General features: G+C 32.8%; 1 protein-coding gene across 4 annotated transcripts in view; it reads left to right on the top strand.

Annotated features, from left to right (window-relative positions):
* LOC111003498 (histone-lysine N-methyltransferase PRDM16) overlaps positions 1-18,516 on the top strand; it is a 114,696-nt gene that overhangs the window by 90,401 nt on the left and 5,779 nt on the right. For all 4 annotated transcript variants that reach the window (XM_045632876.1, XM_045632877.1, XM_045632878.1 and 1 more), the window contains 3 exons: positions 5,603-5,731; positions 6,588-6,684; positions 14,444-14,564. In XM_045632876.1, coding sequence (XP_045488832.1) covers positions 5,603-5,731; positions 6,588-6,684; positions 14,444-14,564 — 347 coding nt within the window. The remainder of the gene's footprint in view (positions 1-5,602; positions 5,732-6,587; positions 6,685-14,443; positions 14,565-18,516) is intronic.

Below are 18,516 nucleotides of genomic sequence, written 5' to 3' on the forward strand. Positions count from 1 at the left end.
TCTAATTTCTCAATAATTTGTTCGGGGTGACAATGACAGGTTACAAAGCTTTCGATAAAAATACGGATTTTTCCTTATAAAAGTAGTGGTCGCTGTCAGAGCCGGAAGTAATACTTTTTCCTGCTGATAGCGAAGACAAGCGAAGGAAACGCGCTTCCTCACGCTGAAATGTGGCTTATAGAAAAACTTGAGGGTTACAAGGTACTTTTTCTTGAAGCACCGGAAATTTTAACGTAATTTAAATGCGTTCGTTTTGTAAGGCGTTTGAACGGCTGAGTAATTCAGAGAGCGCTAGGAGACACTTACCTGTGTGTATATGTGAATTTTATATTTCCATTTTTAATCAATTTTCGTTAATTTCGTCTTCGTTTCGTCTAGGTATATAAGTTTTTAGTTAGCCTAGCTTTTAGTACATACCAACGTACTCACATTGCTATGATATTCCACAGAAACGTCGGTTTTCCAAAATAAAAACCGGAATATTTTTATGTTATATGTTTCCAACTCACTCCATAAAAACATTCCTCATAGTTCAAGGATTTGACAGTTTCCGCTTAGCAACATATTTTGCGATTCTTTATAAATATACCATGTGATTAACATAAATATAAATGAAACTAGTTTTCTCTATCTATTATAATTCAACAACTTGTTAATTAACAAAACAGTCTATCACCGAATTGATTTTATAAGACAGTTACAGTAGATTAAATCCTGTTAACATACCTTCCAGGATTCCCATAGTCGTCTTAGGTTAACTAAAGCAAGTATTTTCCCCTACAAAGTTTAAATTAAATGTATATTCTTCAAACGGGGCCACATATGTAGTTGGTCCAATTTGGCGCAGGCGTACACGGGTAAATAACCCCGCACACAAATTGTTATCTTGTGAAACGAGACGTATGATTCGCGCAACGACGCGTGTTAGCCGCTCGTACCAACCGCTCTTCAGTATGGGCTAGGGATGCGCCTTGATCGATGTTATACACTTAATAGATAGATAAGATAAGCCGGCTAGCTATAAATAGTTTTTGCAGGACGGTGTTACAAAGTTTATATTAGAGACAACGTAAAAGCTGTTGTTGTATAATTATGTACTTTAATTCATATCATAACAACGCTTTAATTATTACAAATAATAAAATAAATCAGTACTACAATCTGGCTAGTTCCAGGCCTTAGATTTCTGTATATATTTTATCGAATAAACAAGTAGATGATCAGTAATCTTAACATACTTCCTTTTTAGTTCTAAGGCAAGCCGGTTTCCTCACGATGTTAAAACAAATGTTTAATGCGCACATAGAGAGTCCAGTGACACATCCACGGATCGAACCTACGACCTCAGAGATGAGAGTCGCACGCTGAAGCCACTACACACAGATAAAGAAATAATATTCTAAAACACATATCTTTATTTCTTGTCATCATTGTTTATGTCTAAATTAAATCCATTTTTAATTTTTAAGAGAAGTCATAATTGTTTCAAATTAAAATTAAAACTCTTGTTGTATTTTAGAAACTATAATTCTTATCTTCTATTTCAGTCTACATTATATAGGCTTAACTATTACAATGTTGGCAACATTAGCGAAACCCAAAGTAACAATAAACATCGATAAATGAACTCGTACATCACTAAAATTTATGAAATGTAATTTTCCGGCGCGAGTCGCGAACATTTGTAGCTTTTCCGAGTATTCTGGGAAATTGCGATCTCCGCGGAAAATATGAGATCTACCACAGTTCGTTTAAATTACAAACTCAGTTTTTATAATAATCTGCAGTGCGGTTCCGGTATACGGATGATAAACACCGCAGCGTTTTTTATAATTAAATGCGATTTTGATGGTTTTTCTTTCTTCATTTTTTAAACCTATTACAATATATGACACTCATATATTCATAGATATAAATAAAATAAATAAATCAGTGGCGCCAAAACCTCTTTAGGTCCTGGCCTCAGATTTCTGAATCTGTTTCATGATTATTTTTAAATCTAATAGGCAATTAGGTGATCAGCCTCCAGTGCCTGCCACACGTCGTCGACTTTTTGGGTCTTAGACATGTCGGTTTCCTCACGATGTTTTCCTTCACTGTTCGAGCAAATGTTAAATGCGCACATAGAAAGTCCATTGGTGCACAGCCCGGGATCGAACCTACGACCTCAGGTGTGAGAGTCGCACCCTGAAACACTGCTCTAATTTAAATTAACATTGCTATGTTATATATATTAGATATACTAAATTATATACAAGACAAAGTCATGGCTGGTGAGGAACCCAAGTGTTCGCCAAGAGTTTTTGGTACCTAAGGGATATGTGCGACGGCGACGGCCAAGATTGTTGCTGCTGTGATTGACACCAAGGGCTAGAACCAGTCTGTTGTACAAATCCCCATAACATAAACGTTCCGCTTACTCAATACAGCCAGCGTTATCGACATCTTTATATGTTCGCAAAGTGTTCACAGTAGCGATATTGTGTATATTAATCTTTATCGACATTATCGTATTGGCTTGGTTTAATGTGTGTAATTTTGGTGAATAAACATATAGACTTTAAATATATTTGAACTTAGCCCCACCTACATTCAAATTCTAATTATTATCATTCGGGCATTAGCATTTTACGCCACTTGTCAACGATGTATCTATTTGAATATTCGAATTTTAAATTCAAATGACATTCGAATTTTCCATTTCAAATTTAATTAACAATGTCCATCTATAAGTGTCGTGTACAGCGGACACACATATTTCAGTGTCGCAGTGTCCGACCATCCTCTGCCATCATCGATGACTGATCGCTTGCATGTGCTGCTTCAGCACATCAGAGGGTATAGGGTTGACCGTTACGTATTAAAGTTTTATCAACAAAGAATTTAATTCGGACGAAAGTAAATCATGTAAGATTAGTTCTACAACTTGGCTGAATTAAACACATTTTCTTTTTAATAAGTCATTATCTTGCATTCAGTCAGCTAGACTATGAGCGGATGTGTTGAGAGGTGTTAGGATTAAAACACACTTAAAAAGAGTTTTGCAGTTGGGTTTTCAGTTATAAAAACTATTTACGAATATTTTACTCATCAAATTAAATTTTTAAATACTTGTCGACAGACACGGTAAGGTCATTCGAAATTCAAATTCTCAGTTAAAAAAAAAACATATTTCAAAATTCTGTATAAAAAGTAAACTTTTACTAAACAATTCATTACTATTGAATTAATTCTATATTCGAACACAACATATAATTTTATTGGTGAAACTTTTAGACACTTGTCGATACATACAGCAAGGTCAACATTCAAAATTCGAATTCGATTTTTTTTTAAATATTTTGTAGCTATTAGTGTTGTTATACATTTATCAAATTAAACTTCTACAGATAAGATTTTGTATTAACACACTCTGTTGGTACTTAAGTGTGGCACTTGTCAGGTCAACCGAATTCAAAATTCCTCCGTCAGCCCTACCCAAGACGAGGGTTCTAAGATAATTATCTTTTTTACTACACCCGACGTAGTTTTAATAACGTGATAAATGCTGCGTAAAGGCTTGCCGTTGACGCGTAAGGAGGGTTTCCCAACCTTTGATTAATACCTTACTTGTTATGATATCTTTATTGTGTAACAGATGCTTTTTATTTTTCGAGTAATTTTCAGCGTTGGGGATCGAGATTTAATTTTACGCCTCGTGAATTCAATTTGTCATTAGTCATGTCTTATCAGTTATCGTTTGAGTGTTAACAAATTGCTATTGTGTTGGTAATTTTTCATTCATTCTTTAAGAAGTAATTAAGACGAATAAGGAGACTTTAGAGATATTAAGTTTTAAGATAATCGGTACTTACGAATTAACGCCACCGCTGCAAGTATTTAAAGGCTAGCGTGGACACCCTAAACCTAAATTATTGATGATTAAATATAAAATGAATCACTTTTATAAAATCCAACCACTTTAGACGCCAAAGTCTACACTTGCTAAGCATTAAATTTTAGATGCGGTGGCGTTATACGTAAGTACCAGATAATCTATATAATTAACATATTATAAGTAGTGGATACTGTATTTGATTGATTTCATTTAAAATTAGTAACTAGAGTGCCTATTTACCCATTTAGTATTCTTAGAAATGTTTGAATAAAAATTTCCAAACTAATTTTTAGGTATCTACTTAAGGTTAGGTAACTCTTATGTTATATACCACAAAACACGATCATAGCTATCGAATAAAAGTTAAGAAAAAATTACACTAGTGCGATATAATGAGTGGTTTAACCACTCATTATATCGCAGTAGTGTAATTAGTGTATGTACTAAGTAATACTTGCAGTAGTTTGTTACAAAACCAATTGACCAGAAACCACCATATATATTCACTAAAGCAATAGATCAATTGAACATTACGTAAACACAAACCCCTGTTATACAAAAAAATTCAGTCTATTATTGTATTATGACTCAATCGAAATAAAATATGCGATAACAGCCCCAATTACAATACAACAAGCATTCTTATTCCTTGAATAAGTCAAATTATATTTAATACTCGGTTTGCTCTATGCACATGAAGTGTCTGTCGTAAATTGTGGGTTAGAACCCTTGTTTTACTTACGTTTATCTGTAATTTGAGGAGTTGGTAAGCTCATTTTGCTATACTTTAAGACTGTAAAAATGGAATAAGAATGAATAAAGGTATACCACATTGATTGTATTCTGTGCAATTTAAAAATTCACAATAATTGATATTGGTAGGAAGCTAGCACCCGCACCTTCTTATTAATTCCTTTTTGTGTGTTTGTTTTCTATTTAAATCTATGAATTGTTAATATATTTTTATTAATATATATAGTCGCCTTTATCTTTTAAATATGTGATGCTTGTGTATTTTTAATGTCTCAATAAAGAGGTCATGTATATTCTTCTTGGGGTGGAACCCGTGCCCCATTACGTTACAGAAATTTACTTAAATACTCGATCTTAAAGTACATGAAGACATTCTTCCTTCCTCGATATTTACGATTTGTTTGTAAGTGCTAATTAATGACTGCGCAAATGTTTTGAAAGAAAAAAATATACGTTTCGTGTATATAAATAAAAAAATAATCCTTTAATTAAAAACCTTGTTCAAACTAAGCCGGCTTTGTATAAATTTTGAGTGATAAAATCGTAATAAATAATCGCAGTGCCTATGAAATTAAATTATCAAGGGTGAGGTGATAAATGTACAAGCTGTGACTGCCCGACAATCTTGGCGTGGACTAATATCGCCATCTATTAGACAGCCGTAAAAGTAATCGTATTAACGTCAATATATAGATGGCGCTAATTCAGAAATAAATTTAACATTATCATAATTTTCTTATAATAATATAGCTCATTTGTTATTTGATATTTATTACAACGTATATATATATAACATAAAACTCATTTATAGGTACAGGTTTTAAATGGAACAAAAAAAAGGTTAGCTAGCAACCAGCTTAGTTCGTACATTCCTTAAATTTTTCTTAGTTCCGATATATTTCACTAGGTGGCGCTGTTCAAAAAGAAAGTTTTTATTTCAAACTAAGAAAACATCCTATTTTAAATTTTCAGGTTCTTGGTAAAAATGGCGTTCGTGGCTGGTTGGACGGGACGGCGGATAAATCAAATTGGCTCAAATTCGTTCGCTCATCAAATTATTCGCATGACGTCAATGTGCAGCATCTTCTTTTGGCAGGACAAGTATGAAACCATTTTAAATCCTTCTCATAACTTTATTAGTCAATTATTAATGAGCAGGATGAAACATAGTAACGGCCATTAAAGCCCCATGCCCCGACTCATTTGAAAGTCTGTTTTACAGTTCTTTATTAAATTGTAAGGTAAACTTCTTATTCAAACGTATTTATTTTTACTATATTATCGTTAATACTTTTCTTCATTCAATAATATAATAAAATAATATATTGTAAGCTACAACATCGTTTGTACCTTGAGCGTCTAGTATCAAGACAAGGCACACAAAAACTACTGCAATTATTCCACGCCGAACAATAATTATAATAATTCAAGTTTAGAACAATTAAACGAATCACAACCCTCATTAAAACCGCGTTTCTCACTACCCCAATAAAATTTGAATGTGGAACGTTGGCAAGTTCCGGTGGCTGAAAATCGGTGTTCCCTCGAACAACTGTGACCCACTTCCGGTCAGAGGGGAGTGAACAGATGTGATGATTAGATTCACTCAGGCCCCTTCAGGTTAAATGCTATTTGATATTTGCCCTATATGTCTGTGAACTTTATGTAATATTAAGTATGATTCAATCGAAACAATCGTTGGTACCTAATTATAATTGATATGTAATAAAAGTTTTTTTTTTAAATTTTTATTCGACGTTGTGCGATTCTCAAATAGTTCTGTTATATAACAAACAATTACTTACATACGATCAGTCTACAAAACTGACTATAGGACTTAGATTTTTCACAAAATCCACGTATTATTTATAATTATTTAAGAAATAAAGTCTATTTTGCATTTCAACTATTGGTTGGTACGATTTTATATACTTAAATGTGTAAACAAATATTCCAGATATGGTACAAAGTCACACGTGACATCCCATCAGGACAGGAACTCCTTCTTGGTCCAAGGACACCACTGCCGTTGCAAGACGTTTTATCCGCTGGTGGTAAGTTGAATCTTATATGAATTAGTTTTTGTATTATCTCTTTGTGTATATAATTTCCTATAAGTGTTTGTAAAATTACAATATATTTTGGTACTTTTACCAATGTATCATTGAAAACAATCATTCTAATAAGTTCAAATACTCCATAATTATGAGTCTAATTGGTGATATATTTATTAACGAGTCATAGTTTTTATATTTTTACTATTACATTTCTTAAGCAGTTTTAGCGCAATATAATTAGTGCTTTTATGAACATGTAAAAGGCTAAGACGGTTTCATAACGACTTTGAGTTTTCCATAAAACTAATAAATATATGTTAGTATATATTATTATTTCTAGTTGGTCATAAATAATTCACGTAAATAAAATCAGAATATATGACACTCTGTGTCATGGTAGGTTGACTTTGACCAGCAGTTAATTGGAGTCACCTGCCCCTGATGTGTGACTAGCACCCTGTGTGTTCCAACAACATATACAGGTTGATTTAATTGGAAGCTTAATAATAACCTTTTTTGTATTAGATATATTTTTGTGTTATTGATAAATTGGTTGTTTGTTATTAGCCTTCTGAAACAATTAATTTATTTGTATAAATAAGGTTAAACTGTGCTTTATGTTTGTGTTTGAATGTGTATTCAAATTTTGGCTTTCGTGTATAATGTAATTGTATGGATATTGTTAAATGAATACCTCTATGAATACTTAAATAAAATAAACAAATAACGTTAACTACCGAGTCTCATAAATAAACTCACATAAGAAAACTGTTATAAAACATAAAATATTAAGCAGCTTATTTTTAAAACAAAAAACAACCGCCAAAAACTGTCAAATTATGAACAACCTCTTCCCATGTCTCTCACACACAATCAAGTTTTAGTCATCAAAGTAATGAAAGCTCATACTGTAGAACAATCACAGGGCGGGTGGCACGCGCATACGATATTTAATTTAGATAAATCGCAACGTACGACGCACGTCGTGAAAAATCACGCATGTGCCACATTAACGGTGGGGTCCACAATCATTATTTATCACTGGATACGCCTTATTCCTAAATAATAATAAAAATATAAAGATTAATAGGAACAATTTAAGAACTAAATTTAAGCTATTTTAATTTCTTCCGTTGCCATTTTATTACTAAACGTTAGGTGTTAGCAGATAAACTCCTCCCAGCCTCCCCCAATTTTATAGAACAGGCTGATGTGAATGGCCCTTGCTGTCCCAAGGTCCATTCCACATCATTCGTGGCCGTAGAGTACCGTGAGTTGACGGCTGATGGCGTAGCTGGATGAAGAAAAGGCTACACTGTTACCGACTCCTTGGGATGCAAACCATGCATGCATATGCAGGGTATGCGTACCGCAACTGCTTTTTTACTGTGGGGAACTCCCCACAAAAAAAAGTCTAAACTCCTCGTGATGCCTTATGATGCACGTCTCTTGCCTTAAACTTAAATGATATAAGTGCCGGGATTACATACACATACCAGCCTATATCAGCTATTCAATGTTTTACGAGTTAAGTATATTAATATATAGATAAAACACATGCTAGTGTAAATTACGAATATATGTTCCTTTTAAATACACCTATGAAACATTTTAAGAAGCTTTTGAAACGATGCATTTAACTAACGAAACGTAATAAACTTTGAACACAACAATTTGAATAGAGTGGCTTCGAAATTCAAATTTAAACAGCCAGTAGTAGTCACATCCAGTACAAAACCATATTTACAAGGGTCTTCAGAACTTCCGGCGCAACTTCCGCTGGCGTCGCGTTCTGCGTGATTTATGCGATCCCAATTGCACGTAATTACCGTTCTGTTTATAAAATTATCCACTAGAGTGTCTATTTTCTGGTTTGTTAGGGTAATGACTCATAGTACAAGGTGCGGCTACATTCTAAGGTAATTGTGAGGATACAATTCGTGAATTTAGCCAAGGTGGTCTTGATCTATTTTGCTTTAGATTGTATGATAACGCGCAATCAATGCAGACAATTCGGATATCTGCAGTCACTAGTATGCTTACTATGTCTGGTATATATAATTTACATACCATGTTCGGCTCGAAGATACTTTATTTATCTTATATTTTGATATTTATATATCTTATCTTATTTATTTATCGCCTTATATCAGAATCAATTTATACATTATAGCTATTGTTTTTATTGCCCACTGGCAAAGGCCTCCCAAAGATACTTTAGAGACATTTATTTCTGAGAAAAGAGTAGAGTAGGTTGAAAAAAAATCTTATATAAAATAAATATATTAGTTTCTAACAATATTTACAATATTATTTACAAAAGTTCTGGTAGGTTGCATTAATGTTACAACATGCATTATGTGACTACTAATAATAATAATAATAAAGCCTTTATTATTGTAACAAGTTCTACACAGAGTAGTTTCGGGTGACTACTATATACTTTTAAATAGTAATAATTTCTTAAATTTTTATATTCCATACATAAATATAATTAAATATACTCTATATCCTACTTAACAGTATACGGAATATATCTCTTTTCTCTACAGACTGCAATAATAATATTAAAATTCTTTTTGAATTCTTATTAAGCCACGGTATTGATATAGCTAGCATATGGGCGTTTACAAGTGTATAAGTCTTTGTTTATATCAGACTTGATGTATGAACATATTCCATATAAAAGTAAGCTTTCAGACAAAAGCTATTTATCAGAACCCACCCACATTATCATCAGCTGTTGCACTCGACAGTGACTCTCAAATGTTATCCCTAATTAGAATCGATTTGCAGTCGCTCCATTCAAGCATTTGTTATAATGCTCCGGGCTTGCGTAAGACATGATTGATGGGAGTTATCGTGAGATTCTTTCATTCACATTAATTTCGATAACGCTTCGAAAGGATTAATGATATGATGGCACATGCTAGATAGTTGTGTAGATGTAATGAAATTTTGGATTTGATTGATATGCATAGATGCATAGAAAATATTATTTATTTATTTTATTTTTATGTTTAGGTACAGAAACAGAAAACAGATTGATAAGATACATACAGTTATTAGACACTAAACAACATTTGAAAATCTGAAATCTAATTACATTTGTACACAGCATTTTACACTAAGTATATTATATGAATTGTTTTCCGTTTATTTCGCTAAAACTCGAGAATGGATGGACTGGTTTGTCTAATTTTGATCTAGAATTATTTGTGTGTTTTAACGAAATATGTATATAAAATATAAACATAAATAATTCATTTTCCATTACAGTTAGTTTCTGAATTCAAAACATTATTTTTTGTTTTAATAAAATAAATATAAACATTCCTAAAAGCCTTTTGTGTTGTCAAGTGGATTTGAGAATGTTTTGGATTTACGATTATATAATTTTTGTATTTAAAAATATTCATGTTCACACGTCGTATTGTTGGGTCTGTCAGCAAATTTACTTAGTTACATTTCTTATCAGAGATAGAAAATAAGAATAAATTCTGTTTTTGGTGAGTAAACCCAAAACGCGTTTTCTTATGTACAGAATTTTTTAACTTAGGTTTTCTAAATTCAAACATTAATGATAAACAGTGTTGTAATATACAACCATAAACAATAAAACGAGATTAATATTCAAATATGTAGTTTTTAAGCCCTTTAGGGATTAATATAGATGCAAAATATGAATAATATTATTATAATCTGTCTGTCAAACGCAATAATAATACCGAGTCAACCCTTTATTAGCCGCGCTTTTTTCATATTGGCCGCGTGCGCCCATGCGTATAATGAATGAGTGTCGCGTTGACATTTGTCATCGCGCAATTGTCAGATTAAAATTGATGACGTCGCTTTGTCCGTTGCGCACGCGCCTTTATTGAACAGAAGCCGTTATCAGGACCATTATTTTTGGCAATCTGATAACCTATAATTTAAGTCATATTTTATTTAGACGCCCCATAGCAAAAAGCTTGAGATTTTACAGATTTTTAATTAAATAAAAATATTTTATTTTGATTTAATATTAAAATTGTACATCAGTAAATCTCGAGTATTTATTTAAATAAATAAAATTTACTTTTGAAAATTTCAACATTTTATTTAAAGTAATATGTAAAATAAGAATAAAAAATATTTCAAATTGGCATTGTCGCCTCCGAACATAGAATGTACAGACATAATCGCAACGATCCCTCAAATATAGAATGATTAATCAAAAAATTAACCAACAATACACACACACCCCATTAAACCGAACACAATCGCTCGGCGTCCCACATCGCATATTTATTTTACAATCTAATAAATATTAAGGACAATAAAATAGAAATATTTCAATTTAATATTCCCGCCCCCAGTGAAGGGTTAAATCCGGGGATTCGTTTTTGTTAACAGATTAGACTTATCTAGATGAAACGCGAAATTAAACAATTTTTATAAATCCATAGATAAAAATTTATTCCAGTCATATGTTTATTATTTTGGAGATAAATCTAGCGTAAAACGGAACTCAACTTTCGTATTCCCTGATAACCTATATGAAAATTATGACCCAGTATACGCAACGGTAATAAATTATAATGAATTCAAATCTGCGTTTTATCAGCATCCTGCGCCAACGGACAATACCGGTAAGGGCCAGTTCGCACCGCGGGGTGTAACGGTAAGCCAGGTCGCACCTGATGCGTCAGAAAATAGCCGCAAGCGCACGCAGAGTATTTCTAATAGGAAATGAGATCGCGATGCCCATTGTATTATTCAAACATTCTTAGGCTAATAGGAACTTCTGCCTCGTATAATACGTTTAAAGGTTTTCCGTTGTAATTTTAGTATTGTTCAAATGGTGAATAAAGAAATTGTAAAAAGAATATGACGTCATTACAGCGGGTGTTGGTCGATGAACACTCTTCTTTAATCGATACTCGCTGAACATGTGTAATCAGAAGAATTTAAACTAATAATAATGTTTGACTGGAAGAGATCGCTCGGAAGCGATAAGGCCGCCAGTTGCTCTCCTTTTCATTTAACTATGTTCAATTTTTATATTGCAATGTAACGAAGTGTTAATAAATAATAAATAAAATATAAATAAATAAATTTTAGTTTTGCACTAATCGATTCCATAATATCCTTATAGAGTAATATACCGATATTATGGTGAATAATTATAACTTTTACCGGCCACCGGCAACGCAGTTTTGAGCCTTCTAGCGATTTGAGTGTCTATGGCACGTTTGCTAGTTATTTAAAAAAAATCTAATACCAAATTAATATTGAAATTAGTTAGTTAGTGATTAATTACTAAGTAACATATTATAATATATAACCAATACCTTATGCTTGTAGCGACACATTTAATACAAACCCCTATTTTAGCCGATCGTATTTAGTATTTATTGTTGGTGAGATACTTTTTTTTTTTAAATAAATGTGAAAACTTTATTCAAAACAAATAACATAATACATAAAAATAAAAACATAACTTTAAAATGTAATAATTAAAAAATATTATTAAAAGGAGTCCCTTTAGGCAAGATACTGGCAGCGTTCGCCCTTTGAATAGCTAGACTAATTATTTGTGCTAGGTAGCTGCCAGCTATTTACATAACTTCCTTCAATCAACATGAAAAATCTTGCCTGTATCATACTTATCTAAGGATAACGGTATATCATTAATATGAATAATTAAAGGGTGTTTAAACCACGAGAAACAACAGGTGAGCAAGTGCGGGGTTCACTTATGTAATTTAAAAGATCGGTAAGTCACCGTCACGCTGTCAGTTCACGCCATTTGGCGGCCGTGGGAAAACTTAACGTACATACAAACGCACTGTCAGATGGTTGGTTTTGGGAAACTATAACAGAAAACCACAGCGGTTTTCTAATGTAACGGACTTTAATATTTTATATAATTTTTTTTATATAACTTCTGGTTATGCACTTCTTGCACTCATCATTTTTTTATTTATTGTTTTCTTTTCTTACTAGGGTTGCCCGGAAGAGATCGCTTGTTAGCGATAAGGCCACCCGTTGCATCCCATGTAATTTATATATATTGTGTTAATTTCTAGCAACGAAGTATGAATAAATAAATAAATAACATACTATATTATTTTGTAAAATAAAGAGAAAAAGAAAAGTTGAAATTCATTTAAAATCGATTTTTCTTATATGACCAATAAAATATGCTAAGTAGGTAAGAGTTGGTATGTGTCGTCGTTTCTGTAGTCGCGAGTTTGAAACCTGTAAGCAAAATTTTTTTTTAATTTGTGTTTTTGAATAGGACCAACAGGTCATTAAAGTGACCTTATGTTATTTTCTGTTTGTCAATTTTTATGTAAACTCTTTTAACACACCTGATGTTATGTGATACCGTCGCCCATAGACACTCGATGCCAGATAGCTCGCGAGTTGCTAGCCTCTTAAGTGTAGGTACGCTCGTTTCTTGAAGGACCCTAAGTCCAATTGGTTCTGAAATAGTTCAGTGGGCAGATGAATCCACAAATTGCTGCTGTTACTCAGTTGTGGAACGACAGACGTCGAGGTGATAGGAAAAGGTGGTTAGATTCCTTACATTACTAAAGAAAACGACAGCTGATTATTATTAGAATTGACAATTTTAAACTGTGTTTGATAACAAAGTATGACAGATAGTTTTTAGAAAAGTTCATATTATAGGAATGCATGTAAACGCGAACTTATAAAACATCGAAAAGCTCAGAGTTTTTTGAAAAAGCTTGAGCCCTTCCAATTTCGAAAGTTGAGAAACGAGAAAGCCCGCGAGCTTTTATAATTACCAAGGGCTTTTGCTATAGGTTTTAAACTCGTATTTTCATTTCGTGCGAAGAGCTTTACACCTTATCTAAATAACTTTGGGTAGTATAGAAAAAGAAAATTGTGTTTTTAATTAAACTATTTTTTTTAATGACAGATACACCTGTTGTTAGGACATCCGCTTATGCTCACAAGATGAATATATGATTATTAATTTTATACCAAAGTTATACTTGCAAATAAATTGTTAATATACTATAACTAGTAACTTAATCGGGATTTATTTGTTTAGTATACGATTCAATACATATGAAACAATAAAACTTATATTTTCACAACCTTTTGAGAAGATATTGTGAGATTATAAATTATATGTAATTCGTAATCAAAACGTATTTAACCAAAACTTTTCTCTCCAATTTCTCAGGCTTATCAATGCTTTAGTTAGATCTAGATTTCAGAACTTATAGTTAACTATGTTCAAGAACGCACATTATAGTCCATAGAAAAATCAACGTTATAGTATACTAAGGAAATCGCACGTATGTCACGCATTGGTGATTCTAAATCGAGTGGGTCAAGTTTTTAAACCCTCAGGTGGGGTGGGGGTGGCATAATTCACCACTTGTATTGTGTTGACATCAAATAGTAACCGGTTGACTTTTGAACCTAGTACCTGGTGAATCCGTGCTATCATTATACCATCCAGAGAACTGTAAGATATAAAACGATATTTTTATTTTAAAATTTATCGAGTCATGAACTTTGTATTGTTTATTTATCGTAATATTTTTATAGTATGCTACTATTAAAATGTTTTTATACAAGGATCACGAAAGATGTTTTTGATATGACATCATACAAATGTCGCAGGGCGTGTTGCTATTTGAGTGATGTGTGCGCATGATCTCCAAAATTGAAAATGTCTTTAAGTATTCTCAGTTAACAGGAACTATTTTTGACGTATATTTTTCAATTTCAGGTCGTGAAGGCTCCAGTGTAAATTCATCCAGTGGCTCCCAAGCGCTTACTGAAGACGAGGAAAGAGAAGATACGGAACCAAGGTGCTCTTACTGCGACGCACCCTTTCCAAATATCGACGCGTGAGTACTTATTTTAATCCTTTAGATAAATATCACGAACTGTGTCTATTTGAAGTCTTGTAAATAAAAAATACTTTGTATATACTTCTATTCGTATATATAAAAATTAAATTCTTCGGCATATAAAAATTTTGAAATAGGCTGAAAGATAGGCAAAATACAAAATTCTGTCCGTATCTCCTTGACGTCCGTCTTTCCACTACTGAGCGTTTTTAAAGGCAGTTTTTTCCGCGCATACCAAGTGTTTCCAAACCAATTTGACTTAAGGTCCTTCAAGAAAAGAGCGTACTTAAAAGGCTGCCGGCCTTTTCACACTCGAGAACTCTCTGGGATTGAGAGTGTCCATGGGCGGTGGTATCAATTAAGATCAGACGATCCTTCTGTCCCTTCTATAAAAAAAAACCTACTCCTAACTACTAGTACAAACTAGTCGTATGTCGTGTTTCTAATTAGTTTCACATATTTAGGGCAATATCTTATGCAATTGTTAAGATGAATAGCGTTTGATATAGCAATCAAAGCTCATAATGCCTCGTAGCTAATTATAGTTATTTAACAATATAAAATGTCGTAAGGTCAGCGAGAAATGAATTTAGTTCTAAAGTCCGATGGCTAGAGATGTACCCATTCGATAAGCTTCGTCGATGATTTGTTGCTTGCGACGGTGGCACGCGACGTCGCAACATCTCTTAAATTCCTCACGCTTTCGACATCTTAAGGTGTGTAATTACAGGCTGTAATCTAATAGAATTGCTGTACAATTTATTTTAAAATGTATAATATCTGGCAACTTATTTAAAAATTCCTTAAACTGAGATGTTTCAGAGACGAGTTGTTTTTTTTTGAATAACGTCATTGAAGTTTAGGCGCTAATGGCGAATATGTCTAAAATGGTCTTTTAAAATCGTAATTCAGTAGGTTGAAGAAGACATACTATTAAATTAATACATTTTTAGGGCAAATAATTGAGAGAAGAATTTTTTTAAATCCTATTTTTTGCAAAACTTATGTTTACATAATATATTGTCGTACATATTAGATAGGAGATTTTATAAAATTATCAGTAGATTTCGTAATATGTATGATGTTGTAGACTTAATATATAAATAAGAGCCATTTTGTGGCTACCGACTATAATCTATAGTTGTTTTATGTGTACCATTAAACCATTAAAGGCTTGTCAAAAATGACAAAGTAATGAACAATTGAAATTGTAATGAGAAACAAGTTTTGTCACGAAACAATGAAAAATCATTGATTTGTTTTACGATATCGCTTCGCGTGTCATCATATTCTATTGAAGCGACACCGCACTTCGTTAATAATGCAAGGACTCTAGATTATCGACATGCACGGTTTACATATCTTCGCTGTCACATCTCTATTAAATAGTTTAGTGAAATAGATTTTTTTTCGACGAACGGTTTTTTCGTTTTCTCGTTTTATATATTCACGCCTTTTTCGCGAAAGAGTGGAACAGAAAACGGATCTCCACTTGATATAGTTCTGACATACCTTTTGCTTCATTCGTTTTCATGGACTAAATATATTTGTATGATTATGGAGTTTTATTGAACACGTGACAAAACATATGAACATATTAACATATGAACCTTAGACTTATCAAAGATTGATATGTATGATAAATACATATCAATCTTTTACTTCTAACAATACAAAGTCATCAAATATTTATCTGCTTTATTGAAAAATTCAAAAAATTAATTATTTAAAACCGAGCTTGAGCTGCCACAAATATTTCATGTAGAGATGAGGCAGAGAGAGATGCCATTCTCGAGTCTTAGGTATTCAAACCAACATATAATATAAATATAAAATTTTCAGAATATTCTATTTCTATACTAACTTTTGGAAAGGCATTTGTATGGATTATATAATAAAACGTATTCAAGATTCTAATTATACCTAAACTTGCCATTACAATGCAGTTCGCATTCCACTTTTACTCTGAGCGTCGTAATCACTACCATCTCGCAATCTGTCATGTTTGATAAGCGATCTGATGTGACAGTAAAGGATCAAAATTATAGGCCGCATTATATAACGCTTTTTAACATTTAAGCGCGACTTCACCTGCGACATTTTCACAACACTAAACTAGAGTAGCATTGGCCTGGTGCCTCATCCTGAGGTCGTTGGTTCGATCTCCGGTAGCGCATCAATGGACATCATCGAAAGAACATCGTAAGGAAACCGGCATGCCTTAGAACGGTGTGAGGCCACATATGAGAAATCAACATGAATGAAATACAGTTATCTGGAGGCCTATATTGTAGCGCTCTTCGAATACTAAACTAAAAATTCATGGTAAACCTTATGGTATTTTCAGCCAATAATTTTCATTTAATTGCCATAAATAATTTTTGTTAGGGTCACGTGGTTAAGGATGCCAAATGAAGCTCAGTCGAACACCAATTTTTTATGGTGCAACACTTACTCGGACGGCAAAGGAAATCATTGTTACCTATATCTCAAGCCTTATCAGCTCTTAGCCAGCCAGTTCATTAGACGTAATAAAGTTAAAAAGCCGCTATTACCGCTAATTGCTGGCATTATGTACTTGTTTGTCCTAGTTCTAAGACAATGTCGTAGTACTAACTAGTCATATCGTAAAATGTCCGTAACATTAATTTACATACAATAATTTTGGTCGATGAATCAAGCGCGCGTGATCAAAAGATTCTGATCTATGATGCTTCTCAGTTATATGACGCCGAATACTGGTGACAAAAAAGTCATAATTTTTATTTTATGCTTATTTTAATAATTACAATAAAATCTCTAATACTCGATTTTACTCGAACGATTCTTTATACAGCGGCATGTCCAGAGATTTAAAAATGCAATTCATCTCGGATATCTTCCGCAATATCAAGAAACGAAACCTATTAATTTCTACATCAGGTCGTACTTGTAATAAAACTAATCTGAATAACAAATAGAAATTGCCAGTCGGCAGGTGGCTTCTACAATAGATTGTTATTAAAATGTAAGCACTTATGTCGGTAGTGCATCATTAGAGCGTTAGGCAGTTAAAATAGCGCTTTTAACTTACCAACATTAAAAGAAGTAAGATATTCACTTAAGTAACTTAAAATCAAACGTTAAATAAGAATTTATTTGGAAATTGTTAATGAAGTCAGTAAGTTTCCAAAACATATTGAAGAACTGAAATAAATATTCCAAATAATATTCATAAAAAAAAATGCAATAGCCAAACAATCAAATCGCCCACCTATGGAACCTAGGCCCCACGTTCGCGAACACTGGTCTAAACAAAACCACGTTGGCGAAAACACTCAATGCCAAATGGCTCGCAAGTACGTTGCCTTGGAGGTGGAGAACCCTAAGTCAAATATATATAAAGATAATTTCTATTGATTTATAAACAATAATGGAGACCAGCATTATATTATTTATAACATAATTAAACAATTAAATTTGAGGAGCATTTAAAGATTTTAATTAATATGTTTATGTGTAAATTATATTCCACTAACACTACACTCAATTATCAAAAGGATATCCTTCCACTAAAACTAGTCGGAAACGTGTTAACCGTAAAACACTTATATTGCGTAACTAACTAAATCATGAACATCGTAGGTTCGACTAATCTGTGACAGTTCTGTGTCACGAATAAAAGTCAATACATGTATTTATTTTATAAAATTATGATTAATTAAGCAGCATTTTACTGCCACATCAGACCTCAGTGGCGTATGTGGGTGGAGTTAAATGATTCCAAGCGGAATGAAAGTTGTTCATTGGATGTTATCAATCCGCTAACACGTTGCTCGATTTCTATGATCAAGATCTTATACTTCTGAAACTTCTGTTATTTGCATGGAACACGACAACCGGAGATTCAATATAGATTGTACCACTTTCATATTAACGCTTTGCAAACAAAAATATGTAAGTCGCTATT

Source organism: Pieris rapae, chromosome 21, assembly GCF_905147795.1.
Source record: "Pieris rapae chromosome 21, ilPieRapa1.1, whole genome shotgun sequence".
Lineage (NCBI taxonomy): Eukaryota > Metazoa > Arthropoda > Insecta > Lepidoptera > Pieridae > Pieris > Pieris rapae.